The 27,389-nt window shown below is 47.8% G+C and overlaps 1 protein-coding gene and 1 long non-coding RNA gene across 5 annotated transcripts in view; one reads left to right on the top strand and one right to left on the bottom strand.

The window, feature by feature from the left end:
* DLGAP2 (DLG associated protein 2) overlaps positions 1–27,389 on the bottom strand; it is a 736,824-nt gene that overhangs the window by 564,247 nt on the left and 145,188 nt on the right. For all 4 annotated transcript variants that reach the window (XM_082443969.1, XM_082443964.1, XM_082443966.1 and 1 more), the window contains one exon: positions 2,245–2,299. In XM_082443969.1, the coding sequence (XP_082300095.1) occupies positions 2,245–2,299 (55 nt within the window). The remainder of the gene's footprint in view (positions 1–2,244; positions 2,300–27,389) is intronic.
* The window catches only part of LOC309651369, a 112,031-nt gene that overhangs the window by 22,842 nt on the left and 61,800 nt on the right, over positions 1–27,389 (top strand). The gene's annotated exons all lie outside the window — the stretch shown is intronic.

Below are 27,389 nucleotides of genomic sequence, written 5' to 3'. Positions count from 1 at the left end.
TCGATCTTTTTTTAAAATTGTGGTCAACTACACGTAACGTACAATTTACCATCTTAACCATCTCTGAGTGTTTAGTTCAGTGGCGTTAAGTACATTCAAACTGTAGTGCAACCATCGCCACCATCCACCTGCAGAATGTTTTGTATCATCCCAAAACGAAACCCTCTACACAGTCCAAAGTTGATCTTCTTAATCAAAAATTTGAAAAGTCTTCTATAAAACCACTAAGGTAAAACCAAATTACATTCACATTCCTAAGGACCCTATTTGCCATTAAAATGCAAAAGCAATACCACTGTGTCTGAGTCTGAAGAAATTTCCAAATATTTCCTAAATAATTAAGCAGCTTCAGACATATTAGATCAAATTACGTGGGAAAAACTAAAATTCTCACATCTTTCACCTCTAAAAGCTATAATTTCAGCCAACTCCTCTTTCTCCCCATTTAATACGATTCTTTCCCATTTCCACACCTAATGTCACAGCCTCAAGTCCTCGGCAGTGACTTCAAAGTGAAACACTCTATTATATAAAAATATTTTTAAGGAAACTGCCTAGCAGATGGCATCAATATTCAAGTCATAATGGAAGGCAGCTTTCTTGGTTCTAGAGGTTGGTTACCTGCATTCTTATGAAAAGCAAATGAAGCGTCTCAATTTGGAAATATTTGCTATATTAACTTGAAACTTCTTATATAACAAACTGTCTAAAAATAGAAAAAACTCATTTCAATATTTAAAATCCACTTAGATCCCCACAGAACAGTACTTAACTTTTAATTAATTTTATCATTATTTTTGATGCTTCTCAGAATCAGTAATGACTCACCTGGAAGAGAGAAACTTATCTGGAAAATGCATTCCAACCTTAAATTGTGTTATACTCACAGTTGTTGATGGACACAGTTTGCAAAATCTTTGTTTCTTCACATGTGACTTGTTCATATTTTCATTACTAACCAAGACTTTCAGAAGATAGAAAGAGGCTCAAAAAAATATCTAACCATGTTCTAAACAAACTTCCCTATAAGCAGTAAATTTGCTCAAATTTGCAGCTGAGACATAATTGATTGGGCAAAACCAAAACAGAGACAGGTCTATGAACTTTTTTGAAAAATAATAGAGTCGGTAATATAATCTATCCATAATCATAAGTTTAAAAAAAACCTAAGATCTTATTTTTCCAAAATACTCAGTGTTTTACATTGGAATGCATGGTATAAAACAGTGCCTTGTCATTTACGAATGGGACCCCGGTAAACATACCAGCAGGTCAAGATGCTGTTTACGATAAAAGTAGAGAAATTCCCAACAGGTTACATTCTTCTAATTATCACAGAAGAGTCCATTATGATTCATTTTGTTTAGCTAGAAAACACATAAGGAAATGTCAGAAGCCTCTGTTTCATATCCAGCAAAAGTATCCTGGGACACAGACAGACATATTTGGCAGGACACAACTGATTCTAGAAATGAATAAACTCTGATACAACCCTGTGCAAAAAAGAAGCAGCATCTCGATCTTTTCCTCAGGACCTGAGTCTCTGAATAAAACACTTTAAGTTAGAGCGAGTGAGACCCAGATCCACAGGATAACACGCGTCACATAAATTATTCTGTTTGTTTAACTTTAAAACAGCAAAGTTCCAAAGGATTTTTTTCAGACTTTTTTCCCTCCATCGTGTTTCCTTAAAAGTAATGCAAACCACCTTACTTACAACCTCTAACCACATACATCTGCCTGACAATGAGAAATCACAGGGTCATAGAATCTCCCACTTCAAGATATCCATCCTATTGTTTTGTTCACTGAGATCCTCGAGGTTTGAAGAACGTAACACCTGGCCAGTTCCTACCCTGATTGCAAGGAAAGCCTTGATTGCAAACAGGCTCCAAATCCATTCCATGCTAGCCAACAATGTGGTTTGCCTTAATAAATATCATCCACAAAGGAAACAACTTTGAAATTAATATATTCAGCTTTATAAGACGACCGGTTTCCCTTCAAATTCCAAGGCAACAATCATCTGAATCTATTTCCTTCTTCAAATAAAAACAGGTCTCTGAGCTCCGGTCACAACTCACTGTAGAACTGAATCATCCATTTTTTTTTTTGCTTGTTTCAGTCAATATATAAAACAACCACCTTAGAAAACCAAGATATCTAAATCATGCAATCATATTTCTCAATTTTCCACAGATATAACACCAAGAATCTCAAATCAGAAGAACAAAATGCATTTACCTGTGTTCCTGTCTGGTAATATACAGCAATGCTTCTGCAGAATGCCGGGCAAAACCTGTTTCAAAACAAATAAATAAAAGACATGTGGTTATCATTCAGGTAGAGAAAGGCATCGCATTAACCGTTGCAAGTGTTTTTCCAATAAGGCCATTCAATGTTGCACAGTCATCATGCCCAGAACGATCTAACAAATTAAACAGTACTGAAAAATTCTGATACATACATTTTTCATCAAAGAGGTTAATCAGGTAAGTGTGCTGATTATATATGCTGCTCCTAGGACGGTAATGCAGTTCTGTTTTAATGTATGTCTCTAATGGGTCCTCAAAGCACCTTGAAAGCTGCACTCAGGGGATGCCTACAATAAGGTAAATGGGCCCACCAATTCTGTGATGGCTTTTAAAATATGAGATGCAATTAGAGCCTGAAAATGGAGGCTTGATGGGGACAGTTCCTTGAGTCCATCTTCTAGGATCTAAGCCAAGACGCTTTTATCAAGGATGAGTCACAAAGAAAATGTGAAAGAAAAGCCTGTGTTTACACACACAGTTTGGTAGGAAAAGGTGAAGGAAATACCTTATTTGATAAGCAAAAGGAAGGTGAAAATAATGGAAAATGGCTTTCCCAAGAAACTTCAGTACTGTGAGGCAACCGCAAAGCGCAGACGTAAAAAGAATTTGTGACTGAAGAGATCTCTGTGGGAAGTTCATGATTAGGCTCTCTCAACTCAATTAGGGTAAAAGCTGAACTTCCGTCTTAAATCCTCTACCGATGAGGCTGCAACCATTCCCCAGCCCTCCCTGATTACAAATCCCGACATCCTCAGCCAAGAAGCACGCGTTTCCCCCCTCTGGAGCAAATGAATCAGGCAGTGGAGGGGAGAAGCGGGTGTTGCAAAGACGTTGCAGTCTCAACGCTGCCCTCGACCAGCTCAGGGTCTGCTGAGTATACAACAGGCTCTAGTAAATATGATCAATGAATGCAGAAGTTTTTCTCCAGAATAATGATTCCCTTCCCTTCCACGCCCTTACAATGCCTCTACGTCGAGACAAGAAACCCTGGGACCATGTTTGACACTCATCTCTCCCAGCCCTCGATGTCCGACTGTGCAAACACACACACACAGACACACACACACTTCACACCCTGGGCTCCTTGTAAATCTGCATCCCTTCTGATTCCAAAGCTAACACACCCACTCACTGACTTTCTCCAGCACTTTCCAGAGGGACGCTCCTTGGCTTACCTATCCATATTTAAGACTACGGCCTAATCATTGTCGTAAACGTGGGGTCAGACAGGAACGGTCAATGGGTGCTAAGGCTGGGGGGATTTTGATGAGGAGATCTGAGTGGTTTTAAAGCATCCCCGCAGAGCCCCAAGGGATGCGAAAGAGTAGTAATTACACCCGAGAGAGACATGACCAAAATGAGCATCTCTGTGAGAGGAAGTGGGCGGGGCCGAGGGAAAGACCCCTGTACAGCAGGAGCCTCCGCTGCCGGCTACACAGCGCCCTCCGTCTACACGGCACCCTCTGACTCTGGGTCCTGGTTTTCTTCTCCTAACTCTTACATTTGAAATTATTTCCAAATATAAAGTTATTTTGAGTGTTGCTCTTGTTCCTTGACCATCCTCTGCTCTCTGGGCCCTTCTTTCCTGTGTCACCACTTTCGCTGGCCTCGTGAGGAAGCCAGGTGGGCTCCAGTCAACAAGCCACTTTTGACTGGACCCCCTCGGTCCCCGAGGTTCGTGTACAAGTAAAGAGCTATGCTGTTTAAACAGGAAATAACACTGTTCCCCTCTGAGATGCAGACGGCAAATCAGTGTCAGGACGTTACTAATGTTCCGTTAACTGTTCTGGCCAATTGCACGTTGGCGAAGCCACCTTAGCTTACTCTCCAGAAGAAGCCACGTCACCTCCTAACAGCCGCCCCCACCACGTCGCGTCGCCAGGACGGCCGGTCCCACGAGGGTGTGGGGGTGCTTGCAGGTGGTGGTAGCAGGAACGCGGAGGTCAGGCGCCTGCTGGCGTCACCCCGTGAAGGCCGGGCGAGTCCTGTCCGCGACCCCTGGCGCTCACCCTGCGCTTCCTGCTCAGCTCCCCACCGGCCGAGATTGCTTGGTGCCACTGGCTTTGAAGGGTGGAGGCCCCGAAGCCGCTGCCCGGACGGAGGGCGCAGCACACACGTGGTCCCCGTGTCTCTGCTCTCACCTCCCAGGCAGCTGGCAGGATGGACCGAGGGCACACAAGGAGGACACTGGCCAGAGTGCATGGGACAGACGTGTCCAAGGGCAGGCGATGTCACTGCCCCTGATGTCGGGGCCGTCACCGCACGCAACCCTGCTCGTGAGCAAGGCCACGGCAGGAGGGCCGGAGCTGGGGTGCGGGTCAGGACTGCTCCGGCCAGGCGTTCAAACCCTGGGCCGTCACCCGGCAGGCCTGGAGAGGGATTACAAGGACCAAAACCGGTAAAGTCACACCAGCCAAGGGGCAGAAACCGCCTGCGTGGGTATCGCCGGGGGCTGCGTGCAGACTGCAGAGATCCCGTCGGGGACTAGGGGCCGGAGCCCCGGAAGTCGCATTCCTCTCAGCAGGAAGCCCTCCAGGTTCCCCGTGGTGGGGTGGTGTCCCCGAGACCCGCTGCAGGGGGCGCCCACTCAGCGGCACTGTCTGCGCCCCGCGAGGTGCTCTCCCCACAAAAACGGGCGTGAGGAACCTCCTGGAGACGCGGGTGACCACGACCTTGACTGTGCTGATGGGCTCACAGGCGTGTACAAGTGTCCAGACGCAACAAACTGTGCACTGAATGTGCACAGGCTTTGTATGTCAGTTATACCTCAGGACACTTGATAACAAGGTTTCTGCTCCAAATTCTCCGTGAATTTCTGCTGCGCCTTTAAACACACGCGTGTGCACACACACGCACACACACAGACACCGCACGTCTAACGAGCTCCCAGCGCTGCTCACCTGCTCAGCCCGAAGAACCACCGGCTCCCAGGCTGCGCCCAAGCAACACGGCGATGTGTCTAACGAAGCCGTCCCGTCGGTGCACGTGGTCAAGTTTTAAGTGGGCAGAGCGACTACAGTAAAAATCCACAGGCACAAAAAGAACAGGATGGGCGAGCACAGAAGAAAGAGACTGCAGCGTGTCTCTGTGAGATACAGGGCTCTCTCAGAAGAGCTGGCAGTCGGGGACCCGGCCGCCTCCGGAGAGGTGCCTGCAGGGGCCCCAAGGGCAGGAGCTGGAAACCTTCACCCAGTGCGGCCCCTCCAGGTGCCCACACAGGCAGCCCAGCCCCTCTCCAGCCACCAGAGAACGAGCTGAACTAGAGGAAACCAGAGCAGTGCAGGCTCCAGCGGAGCCCCGGGTGAAGACAGGAGAGCTAAGTGGCTGGCTGGCTGGCTGGCTCCCCTGAACCCTCCTCCCACCTTCCTCCAGAGTGAGAGGGGCGCGCTTCCCCCTACCCACCCTCCCTCACCCTTCCGTTCTCCTCTGAAAAACAGAAAAATACCCCTTATGACGCGGGCCTCCAAACGGAAACTCTGGCTCCCCATCAGGTCTCTGTGTGGTCAATTCCACCAGCCAACAAGCCCCATTCATCCATCAAAACATTTTCCACAAATTTTAATCTTTCACTTAATTAGGACTTACAGCTGAGGATTACCACACATTTAAAGAAAACTCCCACTTTGAGAGACACTAAAACAGACAGAAAACTGGAATTAGAGAAAAGAGAAACATTACAGGGGAAAAGGGAACACTTTCAAATAATGATAATTAATATTTCAGAAAGCGAGAGAAGATATTTCGTCCATGACTCAGGAAAAAGATGTTAAGTTTATGAAAGGAAAATTCACAGGACAAGATGGAGCTTTTGGAAGTTAAAAACAGGAGAACCAAATTTTTTACAGAAAAATAAAGAGTTGAAAAAAATTCAAGGAAATAACCCAGAAGGTAGATTTTTTAAAAAATACAGAGAGTTAGGAGAAAAAAAGAGAGAACAGAAACGTACTTGGCCATCCCTGGAGTATCTGACCAATGGCGCATCCAGAATGAAAGGTCCACGAAACAGAAGGGAACACAGTGCCGACAAGCCACAGCAGGCCCCGTGTCTAAGGGACAATTTCAGACTCGACAGGACCCCGGAGCGCCCAACACAGAAGGACCAGCCTCACGCACACTACAGGGAAGCTTCAGCACAAAAGGAGGGTTCCAAACGCACCCAAGCGCAAGACCCTGGATGCCAGGAAATGCGGGAACAGGGCCTTGGAAATTCTAGGGGAAACTGCCCCCAACATCAGCCATGGATGAAAGAGAGACGAAGGGACAAGGAGGAGAACCAGATCTTCCTAAATGACCCACCGAACCCCCAAGAGGCAGCTGCCAGAGGACGTTGTCCGTGGCCGCCGCGAGGACCCGAGGGGTCCAGAGGCGGGGGTGTCACGGAGGGGCAGGGGTCCCAACGTGGCGCCTGGGCGGTGGGCCAGCACGCGGGGTGGGGGGACGTCGCCCAGATGGACAGCAGGCTGAGGCTGAACATGCAGAGAAGAGGCGACAATGCGACGGAGACACTGAAGAGAAAGCCAGGCCTTTTAAAAAAGGCAACTAACGGTGAATGAAAGGCGTTACCAAAAAGGCACAATCCTATCAATTTCATGGGATATAAGTACTAACTATTAATGTATCCCAAAGTCAGGATGTAACCACATTGGGCATTTGGGGAGGGGGAGCCCCAGCCTCCCCCGGCTGCAGCGGGAAGTCAGGGGAGGGGGAAACGGTGAAAGAATGGGGATGGCATCTCTGGGTCCAGGGCGAGGTATGAAGGGGGTATGAAGCAGCCGACTCTACTCTCTATCATAAGCCTCTTAAAACGACTTCTCTTTTTATACTATGTACATGTGTAAATTAAATGAACTTACAATTAACTCACGTAAAGTAGCGCATGGCAAGTCTGCACAATGATTTTTACAACTACAGGAAAGCAGTACTAAAATGTCCTTAAGAAGAGAAAATTTAAAACGACCAAGACACCTATTTGAATTCAAGTACTTCTACTAGACATTTTTACATCTATCTCATTACAATTTAGATACATCTAGAAACTCAGGCTTCACCTACTTACTCAACACACACGTCCAGTAAATCCAGATAAAAGCAAACACACAGTTAAAAGCTAGAACAAAATCTGAGCAAACCCAGCCCTGACCCAGAGTCACTTTATGTTTATAAAGGGATATGGAATAAGGAGTTAAGAATGAGGCAAATGCTTATATTTAAGCGACAGTAATGAAAACAGTGTGGTGCTGGTGAGAGAAGAGACAAATGGATCAGTGGAACAGACGAGACCCCCATAAACATAGTCGACTGACCTTTGGCGAAGGAGCGAAGGCAACGCAATGGAGCAAAGACAGTCTCTTCAACAAACGGTGTTGGAACAACTGGACATCATGTGCAGAAAAATAATAATAATCTAGACACAGACCCTACACCCTTCACGTAAATGAACTCAAAGTAGAGCACAGCTTAAACGTAAAAGGCAAAACTATAAAACTCCCAGAAGATAACATGGAGAACATCCAGATGACCTTGGGTGTATGGTGATGCCTTTTTAGATACAACACCAGAGGCGTGACCTATGAAAGAAATAATTGATAAGCTGGACTTCATTAAAATTAAAACCTTCTGAAAGATGCTGTCAAGAGAATAAGCAGACAAGCCACAGGCTGGGAGAAAAGACACATCTGATAAAACCTGTTATCCAAAATATACGAAGAACTCTTCAAACTCAATAACAAGAAAACAAACAACCCGATTAAAAAATGGTCGAAAGACTTTAACAGACAGCTCAGCAAAGAAGACATACAGATGGCAAGTAAGCAAGAGAAGATGCCCCACATCGTATGTCATCAGGGAAATGCAAATTAAAACAACAATGAGACACCACTACACACCTATCAGAATGCAAAACAGTACAGACACTTTGGAAGACAGTCTGGGGGGTTTCTTAAAAAACTAAACATACTCTTATCCTATGATCCAGAAGTGAAGCTCCTTGGTATTTACCCAAAGGAACTGAAAACCTCTGTCAACACAAAACCCTACACACTTCATCCACAAATGCCAAAACTTGGAAGCAACCAAGGTGTCCTTCAGTAGGTGAATGGATAAATAAACCGTGGTCCCTCCAGACAATGGAATATTATTCAGCTAAAAAGAATTGAGCCTTCAAGCCATGAAAAGATATGAAGGAAACTTCGATGCACACGACTGAGTGAAAGAAGCCAATCTGAAAAGATTACGGACTGTATGATTCAACTCTACGACATCCTGGAAAAGACAAAACTGTGGAGAGAGTGAACAGAGGGAGCACGGAGGATTTTTAGGGCAGTGAAACTACTCTCTCTGACTCTGTAATGATGGATACAAGTTACTATACATTTGTCAAATCCACAGAATGTTCAATGCCAAGAGTGAGCCCTGATGTAAGCCAGGGACTCTGGGTGATGATGATGTATCTATCATTCATTGTAGGTTCACGGATTGTAACAAATGTCCCATCTGGTGGGGATGGTGATAGTGGGCTGGGGGAGGAGCGGGGGACAGGGGTACATGGGAAATCTCTGTGCCTCACCCTCAATTTTGCTGTGAACCTAAAACTGCTCATGAAGTGAGAGTGGCATGAACGTATATACACTACCAAATGTAAAGCAGATAGCTAGTGGGAAGCAGCCGCATAGCACAGGAAGATCAGCTCGGTGCTTTGTGTCCACTTAGAGGGGTGGGATAGGGAGGGTGGGAGGGAGACGCAAGAGGGAGGGGATATGGGGATATATGTATACGTACAGCTGATTCACTTTGTTATACAGCAGAAACTAACACACCATTGTAAAGCAATTATACTCCAATAAAGATGTTTTTTTAAAAAAGTCTTTTTGAAAATGCATATATTTTACCTGAAATTGAGGCATTTCTCGTTTCATCACAAAGTGAACAGACACTGCTGCCCCATGCCCCCCACTCCAAGCAGGAAGACAGGGCCTTTTGTTCTGCGGGGCTCCATCACCTTCCAGGACAGGTGGATCCCAGGTCACAGACACGGGCCACAGGGCGCTAGGCTCCATCAGGAAACCACAGCCTCCTGCGTGGAGGACCAGTCTCTGCTCAAAAGGGATCCCGTCCCAGTTGCCGGGCGACCCTGCCCAGGCCCCTGAGGCTTGCTCTGCCTCCGCCCCCGTCTCCTTTCACGATTGTCTTTCCTACTTTTCTACTGTAGACAAGGGTGCATACCGGTCCCATCTATTTAACTAAATGTCATTCAATTTATTTGCAGCGTAAGAAAATTTCAGTGCACAGACCATGTGTAACCAAGATGTTCACTTAATCGATCGCCTTTTCTGGGTTAAAAGGCAGGAAACCATCCTTCAGGGCTGTTCCAGGGTGTTTTTCTACAGAATGGAGAAAACTGCTGCGCTGGTTGGGTTTTCCAGGGAAGCAGAATCAACTGGATAACAGGATGTACAAACACTGCGTGTGCACGTGTGCATGTGTGTGTGCCTGTATGTAAACATACACATCTATGTGTACATACCTATCAGCCTCCATAATCGCGTGGCCGATTCCTCATAATTAACCCACCGTTCTCCTGCCGTGAATGAAGCTGCCAGGACACGGGGGACAGGGACCTGCCTCCCTGCTCTCGGTTCTGTGGGTACATCCCTCGATCGTATGGCAGTTCTATTCCTAACCTTCTGAGGAACCTCCACACTGGCTTCCACGGTGGCTGCATCGTCTGACGCTCCCACTGACAGCGCACGAGGTCCCTTTTCTCCACATCCTCACCACACCTGCTATTTTCTGGTTTTCTGATGGCAGCCGTCCTATCGGGTGCGAGGCGGCCTCTTCACCCACACGTTGCGGCGCTGTTACGCGACAGCACCCCCGCGGTCAGCTGAGAGCTTTGGGAGTATCCCCACCGCACCCGAGCCGCGCCTCGGAACCTTTAGGATGTCTTCCTGTCCTTCCCCAGCCCCGGGTCGACTGCGGGAGGGATGCTCCTCACTCCAGAACGTGTCCCACAATTCCCTTTGCGACAGGACCTTCCGTCCCGCGTCCTTACCCATCATGTTCCTTAGACGTTCCCACGCCCGCCAGGTGCTCCCGGGACCCGCCCCCTCCTGAGGGCCTCGTGGGATCCCGGACTGCCTCCCCGCCTGCTCAGGGAACCCCCCTTGGGACTCCTGCGGATGAAGGTCTCCCCTCCCCACGGCCCTGAGGCCACCCGCATTCGGGGGTGAAAGGGTCACGACCCCGGCTGACCACCTCCAGCCCCGCCTACCACCTGATGGCCCAGGACGACCGCTCGGACACAGGGAAGCCCGTGCCTCTGTCCTGCCTGCACCTGCTTCCCAGCTGCATCCTCTACATCCTTCCCACGGCCTGACCTTCCGGACACTCGCAGCCTCTCAACCCCCACCCGGCAACCTTCCTTCCTCTTTTCTGTCTATTGAAATCTCGAGCATTTTCCCAAATTAAGCTTGAATCAAATACCCTCCTTGACTTTTCGTGCCACGTAGGTCCTGGTCACCTTTATCACCTCTCCCACATGGCACTAACTGTGTCCCCTGCCAGGAGCACCACCCCCGCGGACTGCAGCTGCATCTCTTTATACCCGTGTTCCCGGCTCAGAGCATCGTAAGGCCCCAAACAGGAGGGCACCATCCACGGGCAGCCTGAGCTCCAAGGTGCGCGTGGGGGGGAATGAACCCACAGACCCTAAATGTGAGGACACTAACGGGAGGGGGAGAAGAAGGGGGAAAGGGGGGAGGAAGAGGACAGAGAGGAAGAAGGAGAGACCAACACCAGGGAAACACGTCTAGGGGACCGGGAAGCGCCGGAACCTGGGGAGGCTGGAGCCACGGGGCCCTGCGCAGGAGCACGTGTTCCATCCCCTGGAGACGGGGCGCTGTGCGGAAAGACATCCGCAAGGAGATGCGACCCCGAGGAGAGCAGAGCACAGATGGGAGGTCGAGGCGGGTGGAGGAGAGCGACGCCTTCTGGAGGCCGGGAAGGAAAGTGACCACAACAGCACAGAAGCCGAGACGACCAGATTTCTAGCTCTCCACGCGGCTGGGACCATGTTTCTCAAATTACACTCCCATAGCGGGGCAGCGGGGGAGATTCAGGGTCAGAGAAGGTGAGGAAACACTGGACATGAATCTCATCTCGGTGGCCGACAGTAACCACGAGCAACCCTGACGTCCCCACGACATCCTGAAGGAGGAGATTCTCCCCTGACGGCGGGGGGCAGCTTTTCTTAAATGTTTCTAGGAGAAAATGAACGTCTAAGGATCGTTACTGTAACTTTCTGTGCAGCCACGGGATGGAAACAAGACAGGCCATGCTCCACCCGCCGTGGCTCGGGGGCCCGTGAACCATCCGTCCCACGCGGCGCCCAGGACCCACCCCACCCAGCCCTGAGTCTGCACGAGGGCGAGGACCGCGGGCAGAGGGCCGGAGCTTCTGCGTCCTGACGCCGCGGGCGACGGCTCACGCACCCGACGACACAGGAAGACGCGCAGCACAGGTGCGGGTGGTGCGTCTGCTGAGTGTGAGGGAGCCTGCCGTCCGCAGAGCTCGACTCACAGACAGAAGCAGAGACGCTGACGGAGCAAAACCGCCCCCCGTGGGAACGACCAGAAGCGACAGCCGTCGGGGCACGAGGAGGGAGCGGAGATGGGGTGCCACACACCAGCCCCCGCAAGGAGCCACCTGGATAGATAAACCCGCTGGGTCTTGGTCACCGTCGGTGTGGGTGGGTGTGCGCGTGTGCAGGTGCCCGTGAGTGTGTGCGTAGAAACACACACGTGTGTCGGGAGGGAGGCATTTCTCACTCAGAATATTTATTAAGGCACCATTTCAAGTATTACAGACAAAGGTCCTGCCTGACCCCCGACACCAAGGTTCCAGGGCCCGGTTGGGCGAGAGCAGCTCAGTCCTGGCCTTAGACGCAGGGACCACACTGACCCCTGGGACTGCTCGTGGGAAGGCCCCAGAGGTCCTGAGGAAGTCAGTGCAGCCAGGTGGGGGGCGGCTAACATCTTCTGTTACATTTCACAGGTTACTCATGGCCATCACAGCGACAGACTGAGTGTTACCAATAAGAAGGGAGTTGGGCTGGTCAGGAGAGGGGAAACTTTGTGTTCTTCTACATTTATTTCTACTGATGTATTTCCTAAACGGTTTCAGTTGCAATTTTGCTTTGAAAATCTAATAATCTGAGAAATATGGAACAGAAGAGAAACCAGAGTCTCTGGTAAAATATCCTACAACCAGCCAAATTATAGGGGGCGAATGTCTCACCTAAAACCAAGGGATAAATGAGATTCATGGGGAGACTAAGTCCACGCAGATATATTAGTGCCCAGAGAGAGTTTTCCAGCTCAAAGAAAGATTGTCTATTAATTTTCTAAAAAGTAAAAATCCCTATTCTAGGTTGCAGAACTTTGCTGAATTGTTTTACATTTTTTTTCTTTTGGCTGTGCCACGTGACATGCGGGATCTTAGCTCCCCGACCAAGGATAGAACCTGTGCCCCCTGCAGCGGAAGCATGGAGTACTAACCACTGGACCGCCAGGGAAGTCCCTTTGCTGAACTGTTTTAAAAAGAAGTATTCTACCTTAAAGTATGTAAGATCAGATTTATTACTGTTGTCACGCTGCATGAAATTTTTGCCAGTTCTTGGGACGATCACTGAGGCTCTGCGGGCGCGGGCGGATCACACTTCTCTGTTGGGCCACGTACGAGCCCCTGCCCGCTGTGCGCCGTCTCCGGGGGATACGGCCGAGGGACCCGCGACGCGTGAGCGCGGCGCATGCAGGCTGTGGGTGCCGCTGCTCGGAGGAGATCTCGTCCGTGTCAAGACGCGGAACCTGCAGCAGGAAAGGGGCGACGTTCTCAGCAGAGTCCCGCCAGCAGTACACACTGTGTCACCAGGACCGTGGCGGACACGGATGTTACATCACGGGGACTGAGCCCGCACGCTGTCCCGGGACCCACAAGGCAACGGCAGTGGAGGAGGATAGCCTGGCCGCCGGGGCCGAGGGCAAGAAGCATGGAGATGGGCTCCAGGGTCTGGAGATCATCCGGCCAAAGGAGTGAGAAGAGGGGACAAACCTGACAGAAGGAGGTCAAAGGGAGGGCGGAGGGCCAGGGACACCGGTGATGAGAGCAGCCCCGGCGGGAGGACGCTGCCCTCCCCTCCCCCCCAAGGAGAGCCAGGGAGGAAAGGGGAGCCGGAGCCCCGTCACCTGGGGAGGGAGGGGTGGGGAGCAGAGCCTCTCCTGAGGACCCGCCTTCCTTCTGGGAAGCAAGAGCGTGCAGGCAACTGGAGCAGGAGGGCCGGCACCACCCGCCCAGGGGGGACGGGAGGAGGGGAGAGCGCTGGTAGGACCACGAGGCTCCCAGTAGAGGCTCTGGGGGTGCTTGTCAGCGGCAACGACTCAAATACATGCTTCCCCAGCAGCGATCACGTCTTTTCGGTATCGAGTGGGGAAGATCAGTGACGGAATTAATCCACTCTTGGAACTTTGCCAAGTAGGAGAAGGACAGACTGGGGGCGGGGGAGGGAGGCGGTTAGTGGCAGAAATAACGACTTGACAGACTCAGGCGAGCTCTGCTCCCCAGGGACCACGGAGACGAGATGGGACAGACGGGGGACAAACCAGAGGGTTGGGGCCAGGTCCCGACCGCGGCAGGGCTGACCTCAGAGCAGGAAGATGCCCTCAGCACAAGTGAGAAGCAGAGCACGAGGGGGGCCTGATGGAGAAAACCCGGCACCACCAGACCTCGGGTCCCCAGCTCAGCACGCCCTGCGCTCCCCGAGAAGAGCCTGTCCCTCTGGCGGACGTTCCAGCAACAGAACGGCTGCTAGTTCAAGGCTGAGGAGCGTGAAACTGGTCTTTGCAAATGACAGTCAGAGAGCAAAGAACCCTCCACTCAGAGGCCGGGGGGTGGGGGAGTACATTCCTCCGGCCTCGTTCTTGTAGCCCATGGACTAAACAGGTCAGAACCCAACTCCTCCTGGGATCCTAGCCCAGATTTGTTCTGACAGCATCTCTCTCCGTGTAAAGATGAAAAGGTTAAAATAGTAACCGTGAGCTTTTTAACATATGACCAAGCCAGCTTTCATCAGCATGGACCCTGGAAGCCTCCTGGGTATATTTATTTTAGGTTTATTGAGGAGCAAGTGACCAATAACTTTGTAATCTAAAGCGTAGGCATGACGATTTGATACACGTGTACATTGTGAGATGATCACCACCATCGAGTTAATCAACACGCCCCTCACCTCCCAGAGGTGACTCCTGTGCGTGTGTGTGCGTGTGTGCATGTGTGCATGTGTGTGCTTTGAGAACACTTGGGACCTACTCTCAGCACCTTTAAAGGACACGATATGGTATAGTTCACTGTAGTCACCACGTTGCACGTTAGATTCCCCAGAACTTATTCGTCCTACAGCTGGAAGTTCGTGCCCTTTGACCAAGGTCTCCCCATCGCCCCTCCCCCAGTCCCAAGTAATCACCATTCTTCTCTCTGCTCGATGACACAAGCTTCTGTGTGTGTTTGTTTCTACATATAAGTGATGCCACACAGCACTTGTCTCTCTCTGTCTGGCTGATTTCACTTCGAATAAACGTCTGCCGGGTTCACCCATGTCGCCACAAGTGGCAGGATTTCCCGACCCTCACATCTTCTTTATCCAGTCATCTGTCACCGAACACTTAGGCTATTCCCACGTCTTGGCTCCTGTGACTAATGCAATGAGCACACAGTGCAGATACCTCCTTCAAGATCCTGATGTCATTTCCTTTGGATGCACACCCAGAAATGGGATGGATGGACCATATGGTGGTTCTATATTTAATTTGTTGAGGAACCTCCAAACTGGATGTACCAATTTATATTCCCCCCAACAGTGTACTAGGGTTTCCTTTTCTCCAACAAATAATCCGATTAAAAAATAGGCAAAGAGCATGAATAGACATTTTTCCAAAGAAGACATACAGGTGGCCAACAGGTACGTGAAAAGATGCTCAACATTGCTGATCATCAGGGAAATGCAAATCAAACCACAGTGAAACATCACCTCACATCTGTCTGATGCCAGAACGGCCCTCATCAAAAAGACAAGAAGAAACTAGTGCTGTTGAGGACGTAGAGAAACAGACGCCCCCTCAAGCCGCCATCGACCAGCACACCATCCATCTGGGACTCCAGGCACCACCAGTGTAACGGGATTAAGAGTGAATCCTGAGCCGAGTTAATAACCACTGTCTGCTGAAAAGTCTAGAATTAAAGCATGTGAGACTCCTCCCCTCCACCCCCTAACTGCAAATCCTAACTCACTTTCCTGGAAACGCCGGCTCCCTCTCACTTCCCAGCAGCTGTGGGAGGCTCACGAGCCCCCTCGGCCCCGCTGTGCCCCGACCCACAACCTTCGTCCCTGTCACAAGGAAGAGCAGAGCCGGCGACAGGGACCACAACACCGACGAGCCGTCCCCTGACCCCTGTGACGTCAGAGACGCATCCCACGTACCTGACACTGAACCCCCAATGTGTCCTGGACACCACGTTCTCCTAAAAGGACTTGCGTCCCTGATGTCCCATCTCTGCCCACATATTCACCCTGCCCCCACCGCTGACTTTTTCACACGAGCGTTTAAACAGGCTCAGATTTCTCCATCATTAAAAATGAGATCGGCTTCCAGCATGACAGAGCAAAAACCCCCGCTGCCCACTCCCCAGAGAAGGTGTGAAGATTATAGCAAAAAAATAAATGAAAACAACATTTCAGCCTCTGGAAATGGTCCTGAGGACAAACAGCAAGTGAGGAAAATCTATTCCAGAAAACCTGCACAAATTTGGGGAGAAAGATGAGAGTCTGTGGTACTGGAACTGAATCTGCTCCCTCCCGCCCCTCCCAGCTCAGGAAGGCCGAGCCTGCACCCGGCACGGGGCCAACACCAGTGAACACGTGCAGGGTCAGGACCCATTCATCCCCCTCCCCGGCCCCATGCGTGGCACCAGTGTGCTGAGGACAGGGGGCCCTGACAGCCCTGCCCACCGGAGACGTGCTGGTTCCATGTAGGACCGGCAAGCTGAGAGGACCCGAGGCTGCTGCCGCCCCTCCCACCAAGCGCTCAGTTCCTGGCGGGATGGAGTGCTGCTCGGAGAGAAGCCTGCCTTCTTCCCAACCCCCAGCTCCAGCAGCAGCAGCGAGAGCAGACAAAATAGACTTCGAAATAAAAGGTGTTACTAGACATAAAAAAGGACATTTTATAATGATAAAAGGGTCAATCCATCAGAACATATAACAGTTATAAATATATATGCACCTTAATAACAGAACACCAACGTGCGTGAATCAAAGACTGACAAAAATGATATTGATAATAATAGCTGAAGACATCAATACCTCACTTTCAATAACAGGTAGAACTACTAGACATAAGATCAACAGGACAGAAGCCTTAAGCCACACTGTAAGTCAGCTAGACCTAAGACACATCTACAGAACATTCCTCCAACAGCAGTAACAGAGTACACACTCTTCTCAAGTGCACCTGGAACATGCACCAGAACAGACCATATGCTGTCATAAAAAAAGCTCAACAAATTTAAAATGAGAGAGTTAACACAAATTATGTTCTCTGATCACAATGAAATGAAATTAGACATCAATAACAGGAAAGAAACTGGGAAACTCACAAATATGTGGAAATTAAACAAAGCACTCCTAAATAACCAATGGAACAAAGAACAAATCAAAAAGTAAATCAGAAAATGCATTGGGATTCATGAAAATGAAGACAGCTAAAGCAATACTTACAGGAAAATTTATAGCTGCAAATGCCTTTATTAAGAAAGAAGAAAGATCGCAAATCAATAAGCTGAACTTCCACCTTAAGACACTGGAAAAAGAAGAGCAAACTAAACACAAAGCAAGAAGAAGGAAGAAAATACTAAAGATTAAAGCAGAAACTTGTGAAACAGAGAATATAAAAACAAAAGAGAAAAATGAAGTCAAAAGCTGGTTCTTTGAAATGATCAACAAAATCAACGTCTTTAGTTAGACTGACCAAGAAAAAAGGAAAGGTTCAAATTACTAGAATCAGGAATGAAACAGGGAACATTATACAGACTTTACAGGCGGAAAAAGATTAAAAAAGAAAACTATGAACAACTTGCACCAACAAATTAGATAACTTAGATGAAATGTACAAACGCCTCAAAAGACACAAACTACCAAACCTGACTCAAGAAAAAAGAGACGATCTGAATAGACCCTATAGCAAGTGAAGACAATGAATTAGTAAACAAAAACTGTTCACAAAGAAAAACTCAGACCCAAATGGCTTCTCCACTGAATTCTTCCAAAAAATTAAGGAAGAATTCGTACCAGTTCTTCACAAATTCTTCCCAAAAATATAAGTAAAGGGAACACTTCGCAACTCATTTTATAAGACCAGTTTACCCTGATACCGAAACCAGGCAAAGACCTGTTGAGAAAAGAAGGCTAAAGATCAATATCTCTCATGAACATGGATGCATAAATTCTCAATAAAATACTGGCAGAACTAATCCAGCAGCATACAAAAATAATTACAGGTTCTTGATGAAAACACTCGACAAACTAGGGATAGGACTAGGGAACTTCCTCAACCTGATAAAAGACATCTACAAAAAACTACAGCTAACATCATACTTAATGGAGAGAGACTGAATGCTTTCTCCCTAAGATCAGGAACAAGGCAGGGATGCCCACTCTCACCACTACTATTCAACATAGTCCTGGATGCCCTGGACAGGGCAATTAGACAATGAAAAGCAATAGAAGCATCAGATTGGAAAGGGAAGAAGTAAAACTATCTCTATTTGCTGGTGACATAATCTTGTACATAAAAAATTCTAGGAAATCCATTAAAAATAATTAGAACTAATAAATAAGTTCTACAAGATTGAAGGATACAAGATCAACATAAAAAATCAATTGTAATTCTATGTACTTGAACAATCTGAAAATAGAAACAGTTCCATTTATAATTACATCAAAAAGAATAAAATACTTAGGAATAAATTTAACAAAAGAAATGAATATCTTATACTCTGAAAATTACAAAATACTTTTGAAAGAAATTAAAGATCTGAACAAAAAGTACCCCCATGTTCATAAATCAGAAGATTTAACTCTTCAAACCAATGTACAGATTCACTGTGATCCCCGCCACAAATCCAATTGACTTCTTCATAGAAACTAACAACCTGACTCTAAAATTCATATGGAATTGCAAGAGACCCAGAATAGCCAAAACAATCTTGAAAAAGAAAAACAAAGTTGAAGGACTCACATGTGGATTTTGAAACTTCCTACAAAATAGTAATCAAGACATTGTGGTTCTGGCACAAGAACAGATCAGTGTAACAGAATTGAGAATCCAGACGTAAACCCATAGATTTCATGGTCAACTGACCTTCAACAAATGTGCCAAGACCACCGAATGGGGAGGGTAGACTTCTCAACAGATGGTGCTGAGACAACCTGACGGCCATGCACCAAAGTATGAGGTGGGACCCCAATCTCATACCATACACAAAAATTAACTCTAAATGGCTAAAACACCTAAACTCTTAGAAGAAAACATCATGGTAAAATTTCATGACTTTGGATTTGGAAATAAATCGATGATGATGAGAAAGGTCTGGAGATGATGGTGGCGATGGTTGCACAACAATGTGAACATCCCTGATGCCACTGAACTGTACCTTTAAAAATGGTTAAAAGGATGAATTTCATGTGATACATATTTTTCCACAATTAGAACAATAAAATTTTTTTAATCTTTAAAAACTAAAAAAGTAGAAATTTTAAAAAGAAATAAAGTTCTAATACAATGTGGATGAACTCAACCTTGAAAACATGCTTAAGTGAAAAACTCCCGTCACCCAAGACCTCATGTCACATGATTCCATTCATATGAAACATCCAGAACAGGGAAATCCACAGAGACACGCAGTAGCTTAGGGGGCGCCTAGCACTGGGGTGGGGGATGGGAGGACAGGGGGATGAAAATGTTCTGAAATTGACTGTAGTGATGTTGTATAAACTAAAAATCATGGGATTATACACTCTCAATGGGTGAACTCTGTGGTGTGCCAATTATATCTCAACAGAACTGGTTTTTTTTCAAATGAAAGAAAAACTTGCCCTGAGTAGAAGGAAAGTTTGCTCTTATTTAAAAGAGTGAGTGTAATGTTTTTTCACCTTTCCTAATAGTTCTTGCTTTGAAATTGAATTCAAGAAACAGAGACTTCAATATATTATTTAAAATAAAACATAAACAGTAGAATAAATTCCTTCTAAATTTCTGGGGAAGAATGAGAAGAAAGCTCACAAAAGACACACAGCACAGAGCAAGGTATGTAATCTTTTAAAGTTTTCAAGCATGTAAAAGCATATAAACTTAAACAACAGCACAAGACATATGTTACATTAAATAGGATAAAATCACCCAGAAAGAGAAAGACTAGGACTGTGTCAAAAAATAAAATCCAACTCTACGTTCTCCGAAACAGAGAGACATAGAGAAGAATTGAGATATATTATGGTTGAGCTCAGGACAAAACTGTCAAACATAGGAAGGAGATTTCATAACAGATAAATAGTAAAAGTCAAAATCTATCATGAATGCATATGCACTGAAATGGTTAAAGGAAAAACTGTAGAATATTTAAGAAGAAAGTCAACAAAAACACAGTAGCACACGGCTGCTACCGCCCATCTCGTGTAATATCTCAGGGAGCCAAGTAACGCGAGGCTGTGAAGACAATAAAATACGAATAAAGATTATTTCATATATCCATATAAATGGAGACGTGCATACCACTATGTGATAGAGTCTCCCAGTGTCAGTTCTTCTTAACTTTATCTGTAAATCCAACATAATCCCAATCAAAATTCCAAACACGATTGCTTGGAAGCTTGAAACATGATTTTAAAGTTTACCTGGATGAATAAACATGTCAGGAAATGAAGGGGGATCACCCTGTCAGATACTGAAAGGCTCACTGTTAAAACAGTGTGAAGCTGCTAGACCAATGGAAGCAAAGAAAAATCCAGAAACAAACCAAAGTACGGATGGAAATGCACAGCCTGATAAGGTTCCATCTAAAACTCAATTAAAATGGACAAAAGATGGATTAATCGATTAATTTAGCTGTGGACAACTGGACAGCCATTTGAAGAAAAATCAGTGGATCCTGGAATTGGTCTGTGATCTGATTAGATCTGCAGAGCTGGGTGACCCTGTGTCCGTGGTAAAGGGGGACCAGGAGTCCACAGTTCGGGTGGCTGACGCCTGTAATCTGATGCCAGCGGAAGAAAAGGCTTGAGGTCACTCGGCATTTGCTACCATAGAACATCTTAGGGGAGATAAATGGGGTCGTTCAGTTGTTTCTATTTGTTCTGAAGAACTAGAGGAAAGAAAATGATGAGCTGGGTGCTGAACGTCGGCTGCATTTCAGAGCCGGGGAAACACACCGGGCGGCCAGCTCAGCTCCGTGGGGAGGTGACCCCTGGCCCACAGTCCGTCACCCCTAACCCCAAGGAGCAGGGCAAGAGCACAGGTGGCAACACAGCCCTGCCAGGGCTCGGGAGGCGCCAACCTGTGACGCTCCTGGAAACCTCTCACCCAGAACAACGGCCAAGACGTGAAATGACGGCCTGACCAGGGAGGGCAAGGAGAACAGGACAGAAAATCCAAGGACGAGGGTCTGCGGAGAAGAAGGAACCAGGAAACCGTGTCTCCCTCTGGGAAGTGGGGAGACAGCGAGGGGGAGGAACGGCCCAACCACAGGGGTGCTGCCCCCACCCACCCCCTGGGGACACGCCCCATCCTGGGAGCGAGGATGGAAATTCTTGGGCTTCCTCTGCAGGGAAGTGATGCCTGAAAAGTGTACAACGGCTCTGGGGACCTGTCAAGGGGGAAACGCAATGACAAAGCTGAAAAATGTCTGCATTTGAGGAAAATTGACAACGAAATAGCCGCAGAAGAAGGAAAATTGGGGCAATGTAGTATTCAAGTAGGCAGAGAGAAATGCTAAGGAAGCGATGGTTGCGTGGATACAAACTGGTCAAGCGCATTACGAAGAATGAAACCAGGGCCTGGAGTTTGACTTTTAACATCAAATTGTTTTGTAAATCAGTGGTGACACTTTCTCAGCCCGTCTCCAAACCCTCTGCTCCCTGAAGAAACCGCTTCCCTAGTCCTTCCCTCCTTCCCTCCTGGGGGTCGTCATGCTGTCCCGCAGGTGTCCTGCCCGCAGGGCGCGTGGAGGCCACCGGGTCCTTATTAGATGCCACTGTATCCAGACCGCAAGCCTGAGATTCTGGGGAACAATCTCTAACTCTCGTGGGTTCTCTGACCAGCTCCTGGTCCCTAAATGTTGCAGGTACGACTTGAGACCATGTGTGCACGCTCGTTATGAAGCCCAGGGAGTCGTTTGTTTTTCTTATAAAATTTATTAAGTTCAACTTTATCCGGCCACCAGCCTGGGAGCAGATGGAGGTCTCCGGTGATTAAAAAGCCTTGAGACGTGGTTTCCTTTTAGTGATTATCAGTGACTGGCTGTCCCTTTCCACAGAGCAAACTAAGAAACATCTATTTTAATTACTGTACATTCAAGCTCTCAGAGTACACACATAAATGGAATTCTTCTTTTGCTGCAAAAGAAAATGTGCACCATAGCCTAAGCTGGAGAGAAAAACCCTGCACAATCTGCCAGGACACAGGACGGGGCGGGCAGGGCTCCTCTGGTGGGAATGAGGGGCACATTGGGAGGCGTGACCACAATCCAGGCCCCATCAGTGGCTACTCCAAGGGCTTTTTTTTTTTAATAAATGTATTTATTTTATTTATTTATTTTTGGCTGCATTGGGTCTTCATTGCTACGTGCGGGCTTTCTCTAGTTGGGGTGAGCGGGGGCTACTCTTCGTTGCGGTGCGTGGGCCTCTCATTGCGGTGGCTTCTCTTGTTGTGGAGCACGGGCTCTAGGCACGTGGGCTTCAGTAGTTGTGGCACGGGGGCTCAGTAGTTGCGGCTCACAGGCTCTAGAGCGCAGGCTCAGTAGTTGTGGTGCACGGGCTTAGTTGCTCCGTGTCAAGTGGGATCTTCCCGGACCAGGGCCTGAACCCGTGTCCCCTGCATTGGCAGGCGGATTCTTAACCACTGAGCCACCGGGGAAGCCCTGCTCCAAGGGCTTTAAAGAAAGAACAGTCACCAATGAGACGAAGGCTCAGGCATGACTCCCAGCATGTAGGAATGGTTTGGGGGTGGCCGATGGGTCACAAAGGGGAAAATAATAAATTGCCTCCAAATTATGCAAAGCTGCATAGTAAACAAAGTGAAGAGAAGAGGCTAAGAGGCCTGAAAGGGGGAGCTGAGCGATGCTGGTGGCAGGTTGGGGCCGGGGGACCACGTGCAGCCACCTGGTAACTGGCTCCCTGAGTCCGTGTGCAGGTGATGGGGATGCCTGTGGAGACCTGGGCGTCCTTTTCTGTTGATGAAATTTAGACCAACTTGGAATCACCACTTTCCTAAGAGAGCAATTCCACGTCTTCAGGTCCTTGAATGTCACTGTCTCCACGGAGGACCAAAGTGCCAGGGGACACGATGACGCTTCAGAATCGTTTCCAGACTGTCTGACACTCCTGCTCTCCAGCCGTTCCCCTCGAGGACTTGCTGACCTGTGACGGCATCACACCTGGAAGAGGGACAACCTGTATGTAGGGCGTGCGACCACGCGATGGCAGGATGGAGCATGTATCAGATGTACGAGACCTAGCAGACCACATCCCCCAAAGCACCGTGTCCTCGGAAGAGAAGTCACATCCCCAAAACGCGTTCACCAAAATGTTTCTGGGGCGCTTCTGTAAAATCACCCTCAGAAACAAGAGCACGTCTCTGGATCACCCACCGTCGTGACAGATCCTCCTTCTCCGCGGCCGACTTGATTTGAGGTTAAGTATGAGTAGCGCTGGTCCTGGCGCTGTGACACAGTGTGTGTCCCACACCTCACGGGACCTCCTCCCAGGGAGATACTGTCACACGTGTTTCATGAGTGGCCACGGTGGCTCACGTCTCTGTGGATAAAGTTCCCATGGATTCACAGTCATGAGATTTTCTGAATCAGAAATCAGAACAGGAACAGTGGGCCTTCAGCTACGAGCTCAGGAAGGTGACAGTGAAAGGTCACGTGAATAATGAGTGGGGCCGACGGCAGCTCCAAGTACATGACAGACCTCGTCTGCACCTAATGGATATAACCTCAAGGTCAGACTGTCACACGTGTGACACCTTATGACAAACAGAAATCAGAGTCTTAGGAATGAATAAGAACAATGTTCTTTTTCTTATATGCCCCTTTTTTCATTGTATCCTTAAGGTCAGGTATACTTCTTAAATACAAATAATAAAGGAAAAAATGTGAAAATATTTTTAATTAGCTGAAAATAAAGTATATAACCACTGTGAAAACTGACACCTTTAAATAACTGACAAGTATCTACATTTGAAGCAATGGGCATGAGGGATGGAGCTGATGAGAAACTTTAAAAATAAACTTTTAAGTGTTGAACTATCTTCTCAGATGTTAATAAACTTTTTCAAAGTGAGTGTAAAATCAGTACAATTATCACACAAAAGTTGAGAAAATATGTCTACAATAGTCACTTGAGCAGAAGACAAAATATACCACTTAAGAAATGCTGGGTTCACCTCCTGGAATTTTACTCAAAACAGAATTACTCAAAGATTCATTTCCCCATTAGAAACCAACATGAACAGGGGATTACACACTGAGAAATCCTCGACGTAAAGCATAGATGACGAGGTTAAAGTAATGTCTTAGATAAAATAAATTCTAACATGCAGCCAACATCAGTATGATTTGTTCATAATCATCAAAGCCCAAATCTAAAACCCTTTGTGTTTATCGCTAAAAGATTACTGTCACCAGGCTCAGTCTGAATCCAGAGCGAAAAATATCTGTACGACTGAACTATAATAACATCGTCCTTCTTTCACTCTCAGATACCTTGGATATCACAACGAATCGACACTGTAATATGGACCCCAACACCTGCCAGAAGCATATACATGACCTCACATCCTCTGTTCCTTCTCCACCAAATTAGAGAAATCTCAGCTTAAAGGGTTTACGTTTGCTAATTAAAACAATCAGGGGCATAAAGTTTAGATAATTAAACGTACATGAATTCAACACATTCCAACATAAAACTGTAAAAAATAAATAAATAAAGCTGGTTGCTCCCGGGAAAGACACAGAGGAAACACAGGTTTTCTCTTGCACAGAACAAACCCTGATGGTCAGAGACAAAATTTAATTTGAAGATTCTGCCTCTGAACCCAGCATTCAACGGTCCCTTGATCTATGGTGACAGCAGGTAAACAGCGTGCATACTGGAGTCCCAGGCTCGGACAGCAGAAACGCCTGACTGCTGCTGGGCATCCGTGTGACCGGCGGGAGAATGACCTTCACGATGGAGAGAAAACGAACAACGTGTAAACAAGAAATCGCAGCCCCAGACGGTTGAGGTTGTGAAAACGACAGAGACCCACCTGCCTGCAGACCTGGGAATCTGACCCCGTGCCACAGAGAAACAGGAAAAAACCATCTCTGAGCAGCTTTTCCCAAGAGTCACGTGGGACAGGGAGAGACCCAGAAAATTAAGAAGGCAAATGCCAGGCTGATTCATGGAAAGGGAGAAACTGCAAATCTAGGAATGAATGAGATTATGAGTGTGAGGCCCACAGGTAACAACGTTGGGGGGAAACACTTAGAAGCTGGGGTTGTGACCTTGAGAACCTGCGGCCCAGGCACCTCGGGCTGCCCATCCCCTTGGCGGGGCTGTTGTCCCCACCCCACCCGGGGCCTTGTCTCCACCTGCTGGCGGGACACGCTGGGAATGAGGGTGGCAACAGCCTGACAGGAGCCAGGAGGGAAGCGCGGATGGAGACGTTGCCCTGGAACCGCCCTGCACGCGCCCAGCCTCCAGACACCCCACCACACCCTGCACCTGCCCCAGGTGGGCTCACAGGTGCTCCCGGACATAGTAGGGGGAGAGGAAACGGAGAAGAGGCTCGGAGAGAAAGGTTTGGTGCCGCAGTGAAAGGCTCTGAACGACACGGGACAGGAAGCCTGATGCGGTGCCTGCTTTCTAGTTCCGGGACGTTTTTAAAGAGGGGCTGACGGCCCGAGCTGAGAGCAATAAAGAACGCTGGAGACTGGGGGGATTCTGTCCTGCACCTAAAATAAAGCAATTAAGTAATTATCACACGCCCCCAAATATGGTCCTAAGATCATATTTTTTCTTCCATATAAAATTTAAGAGGAAACCCATGAGAGTGGATTAGAATATTGTGCCTCATCAACTATCCCCTCCACCTATTCTAATACAGATGGAACAGGGAGGGTCAGAAGTAAAAAGGACGCTCTCGTGCTAAGGGAACAAATTAGACAGGGGGGCCTCCCCATGCACACCCACCTCTCCCCGCTGAGAGGACTAACGAGACCCAGAGGCTGGTGGCCAGCAGTGTGGAAGCTTCAGGAAGGCCGTCCTGCCTGAGTGGCCCCGGGACGCACGTCCGGCGGACAAGCTGCAGCCTGTCAGGAGAGGTGCAAAGGCTAGCGAGCTGGGACCACGCTCTCAAAGCCACACTTAGGGGAAAACTTTATCTTTTCTCACAAGCAAATGCCCCACAAAAGCATGTCCTGGCAGGAGGGGAGCAGCTGGGAGAGCAGAGGATGTAGAGAGTCAGGTGGCGGAGGATGATCGCTGCAGCGACCGCACTAAACCCGGAGGGACATCGCAGCATCGTCAGTACAGAGAAGCATGAGGCTCGAGAGGAGTCTGCAAGTGCAGCCGACAGTGCAAGTCAAGAGAGAAAGCGCAGCTTTAAAGTACAATCCTGAAACCAACCTTACCAGCCAGAGCGGATACAGAGGCATCAGGCTGGGGTCTAAGTTGAGCATGAAGAGGCGACAGTAAGTCCCCTGTACCCTCCTGCATTAACCAGACTCCAGCGGGGATGGATGGAAGGTCTGCTGAGCAGCTTTCCACTGGCCAGTCAGCCAAAGCACAGGTCAGAGAGCACAGGCCTGAGGGCAGCCCTGTGCAGCCCTCCCGGCCCACGTGACGTTATGTGTGTGGAGGGACCACCCGTCGGCTGAACGCTGAACGCCCACCATTTCCAGATTTGAGAATCCATTCAAGGCTCCTCCATCTAGAAAAGACTCAGATTTTCAACACGTCTATGTTTGAGGTTCCTAAATCCATTCTGCAGTTTTCCCATACCTGCGAATCCAAACCACTCAAAATTCCAAAGAAAAGAGATGTGAAAAGAAGCAGGTGTATATTTATGCCTTATCCTCATAAATGACAAGAACATTGACTAATATAAATATTAATTTTTATTTTAAGATGCCTTACTATTTCGAATGATCCCTTAAAGAAATAAACTAGCAGCGTTAACGCAGGACCTGGCCATTTGTCAGTAAGTGCCGTGAATTTCCAACACAGGTAACACTCACCATTTCGTGACTGTAAACGTTTATTGAAAGGAATACTGTCTGACCGCCATTCTTGAATCCTACATTTCATAGCTCCTAACTCCCAGTGAGTGGAAATATATAAATTTTGTTGACTGTAAATTAGTATATTATATCAAAGCATCTTGACAAACAATCAAAGAGGGCCTCCTGCAACCACGAGATCACCCCTCCTGTGTTTTCCTGCCCAAAAGAGATTCTAGAACACTGAGATTTTATTTCCAACAAGTATGGACATGAGTTAAATGCTGAAACGTGATGAGATGCCATATCTGTCTACCTGAAATAAGAACTAAGAAATTACCCTTCCTAGTGGGCCTAAGGTCATCAGATCTTAAATACTGGGGATTCAGTCATTATTTGTTGTTTAGAGCTGGCCACTCAAGCCAGGGAGAAAATGATGCTATTGGCATTAATGCATCCTTGGCTGACCTGGCCCCGTCCAGGAGCCCCGTC

Source organism: Balaenoptera physalus (assembly GCF_965194825.1).
Source record: "Balaenoptera physalus genome assembly, chromosome: 21".
In the NCBI taxonomy this organism is placed as follows: domain Eukaryota; kingdom Metazoa; phylum Chordata; class Mammalia; order Artiodactyla; family Balaenopteridae; genus Balaenoptera; species Balaenoptera physalus.
The sequence above is the reverse complement of the archived record's forward strand: the minus strand, read 5'-3'. Positions and strand labels throughout refer to the sequence as shown.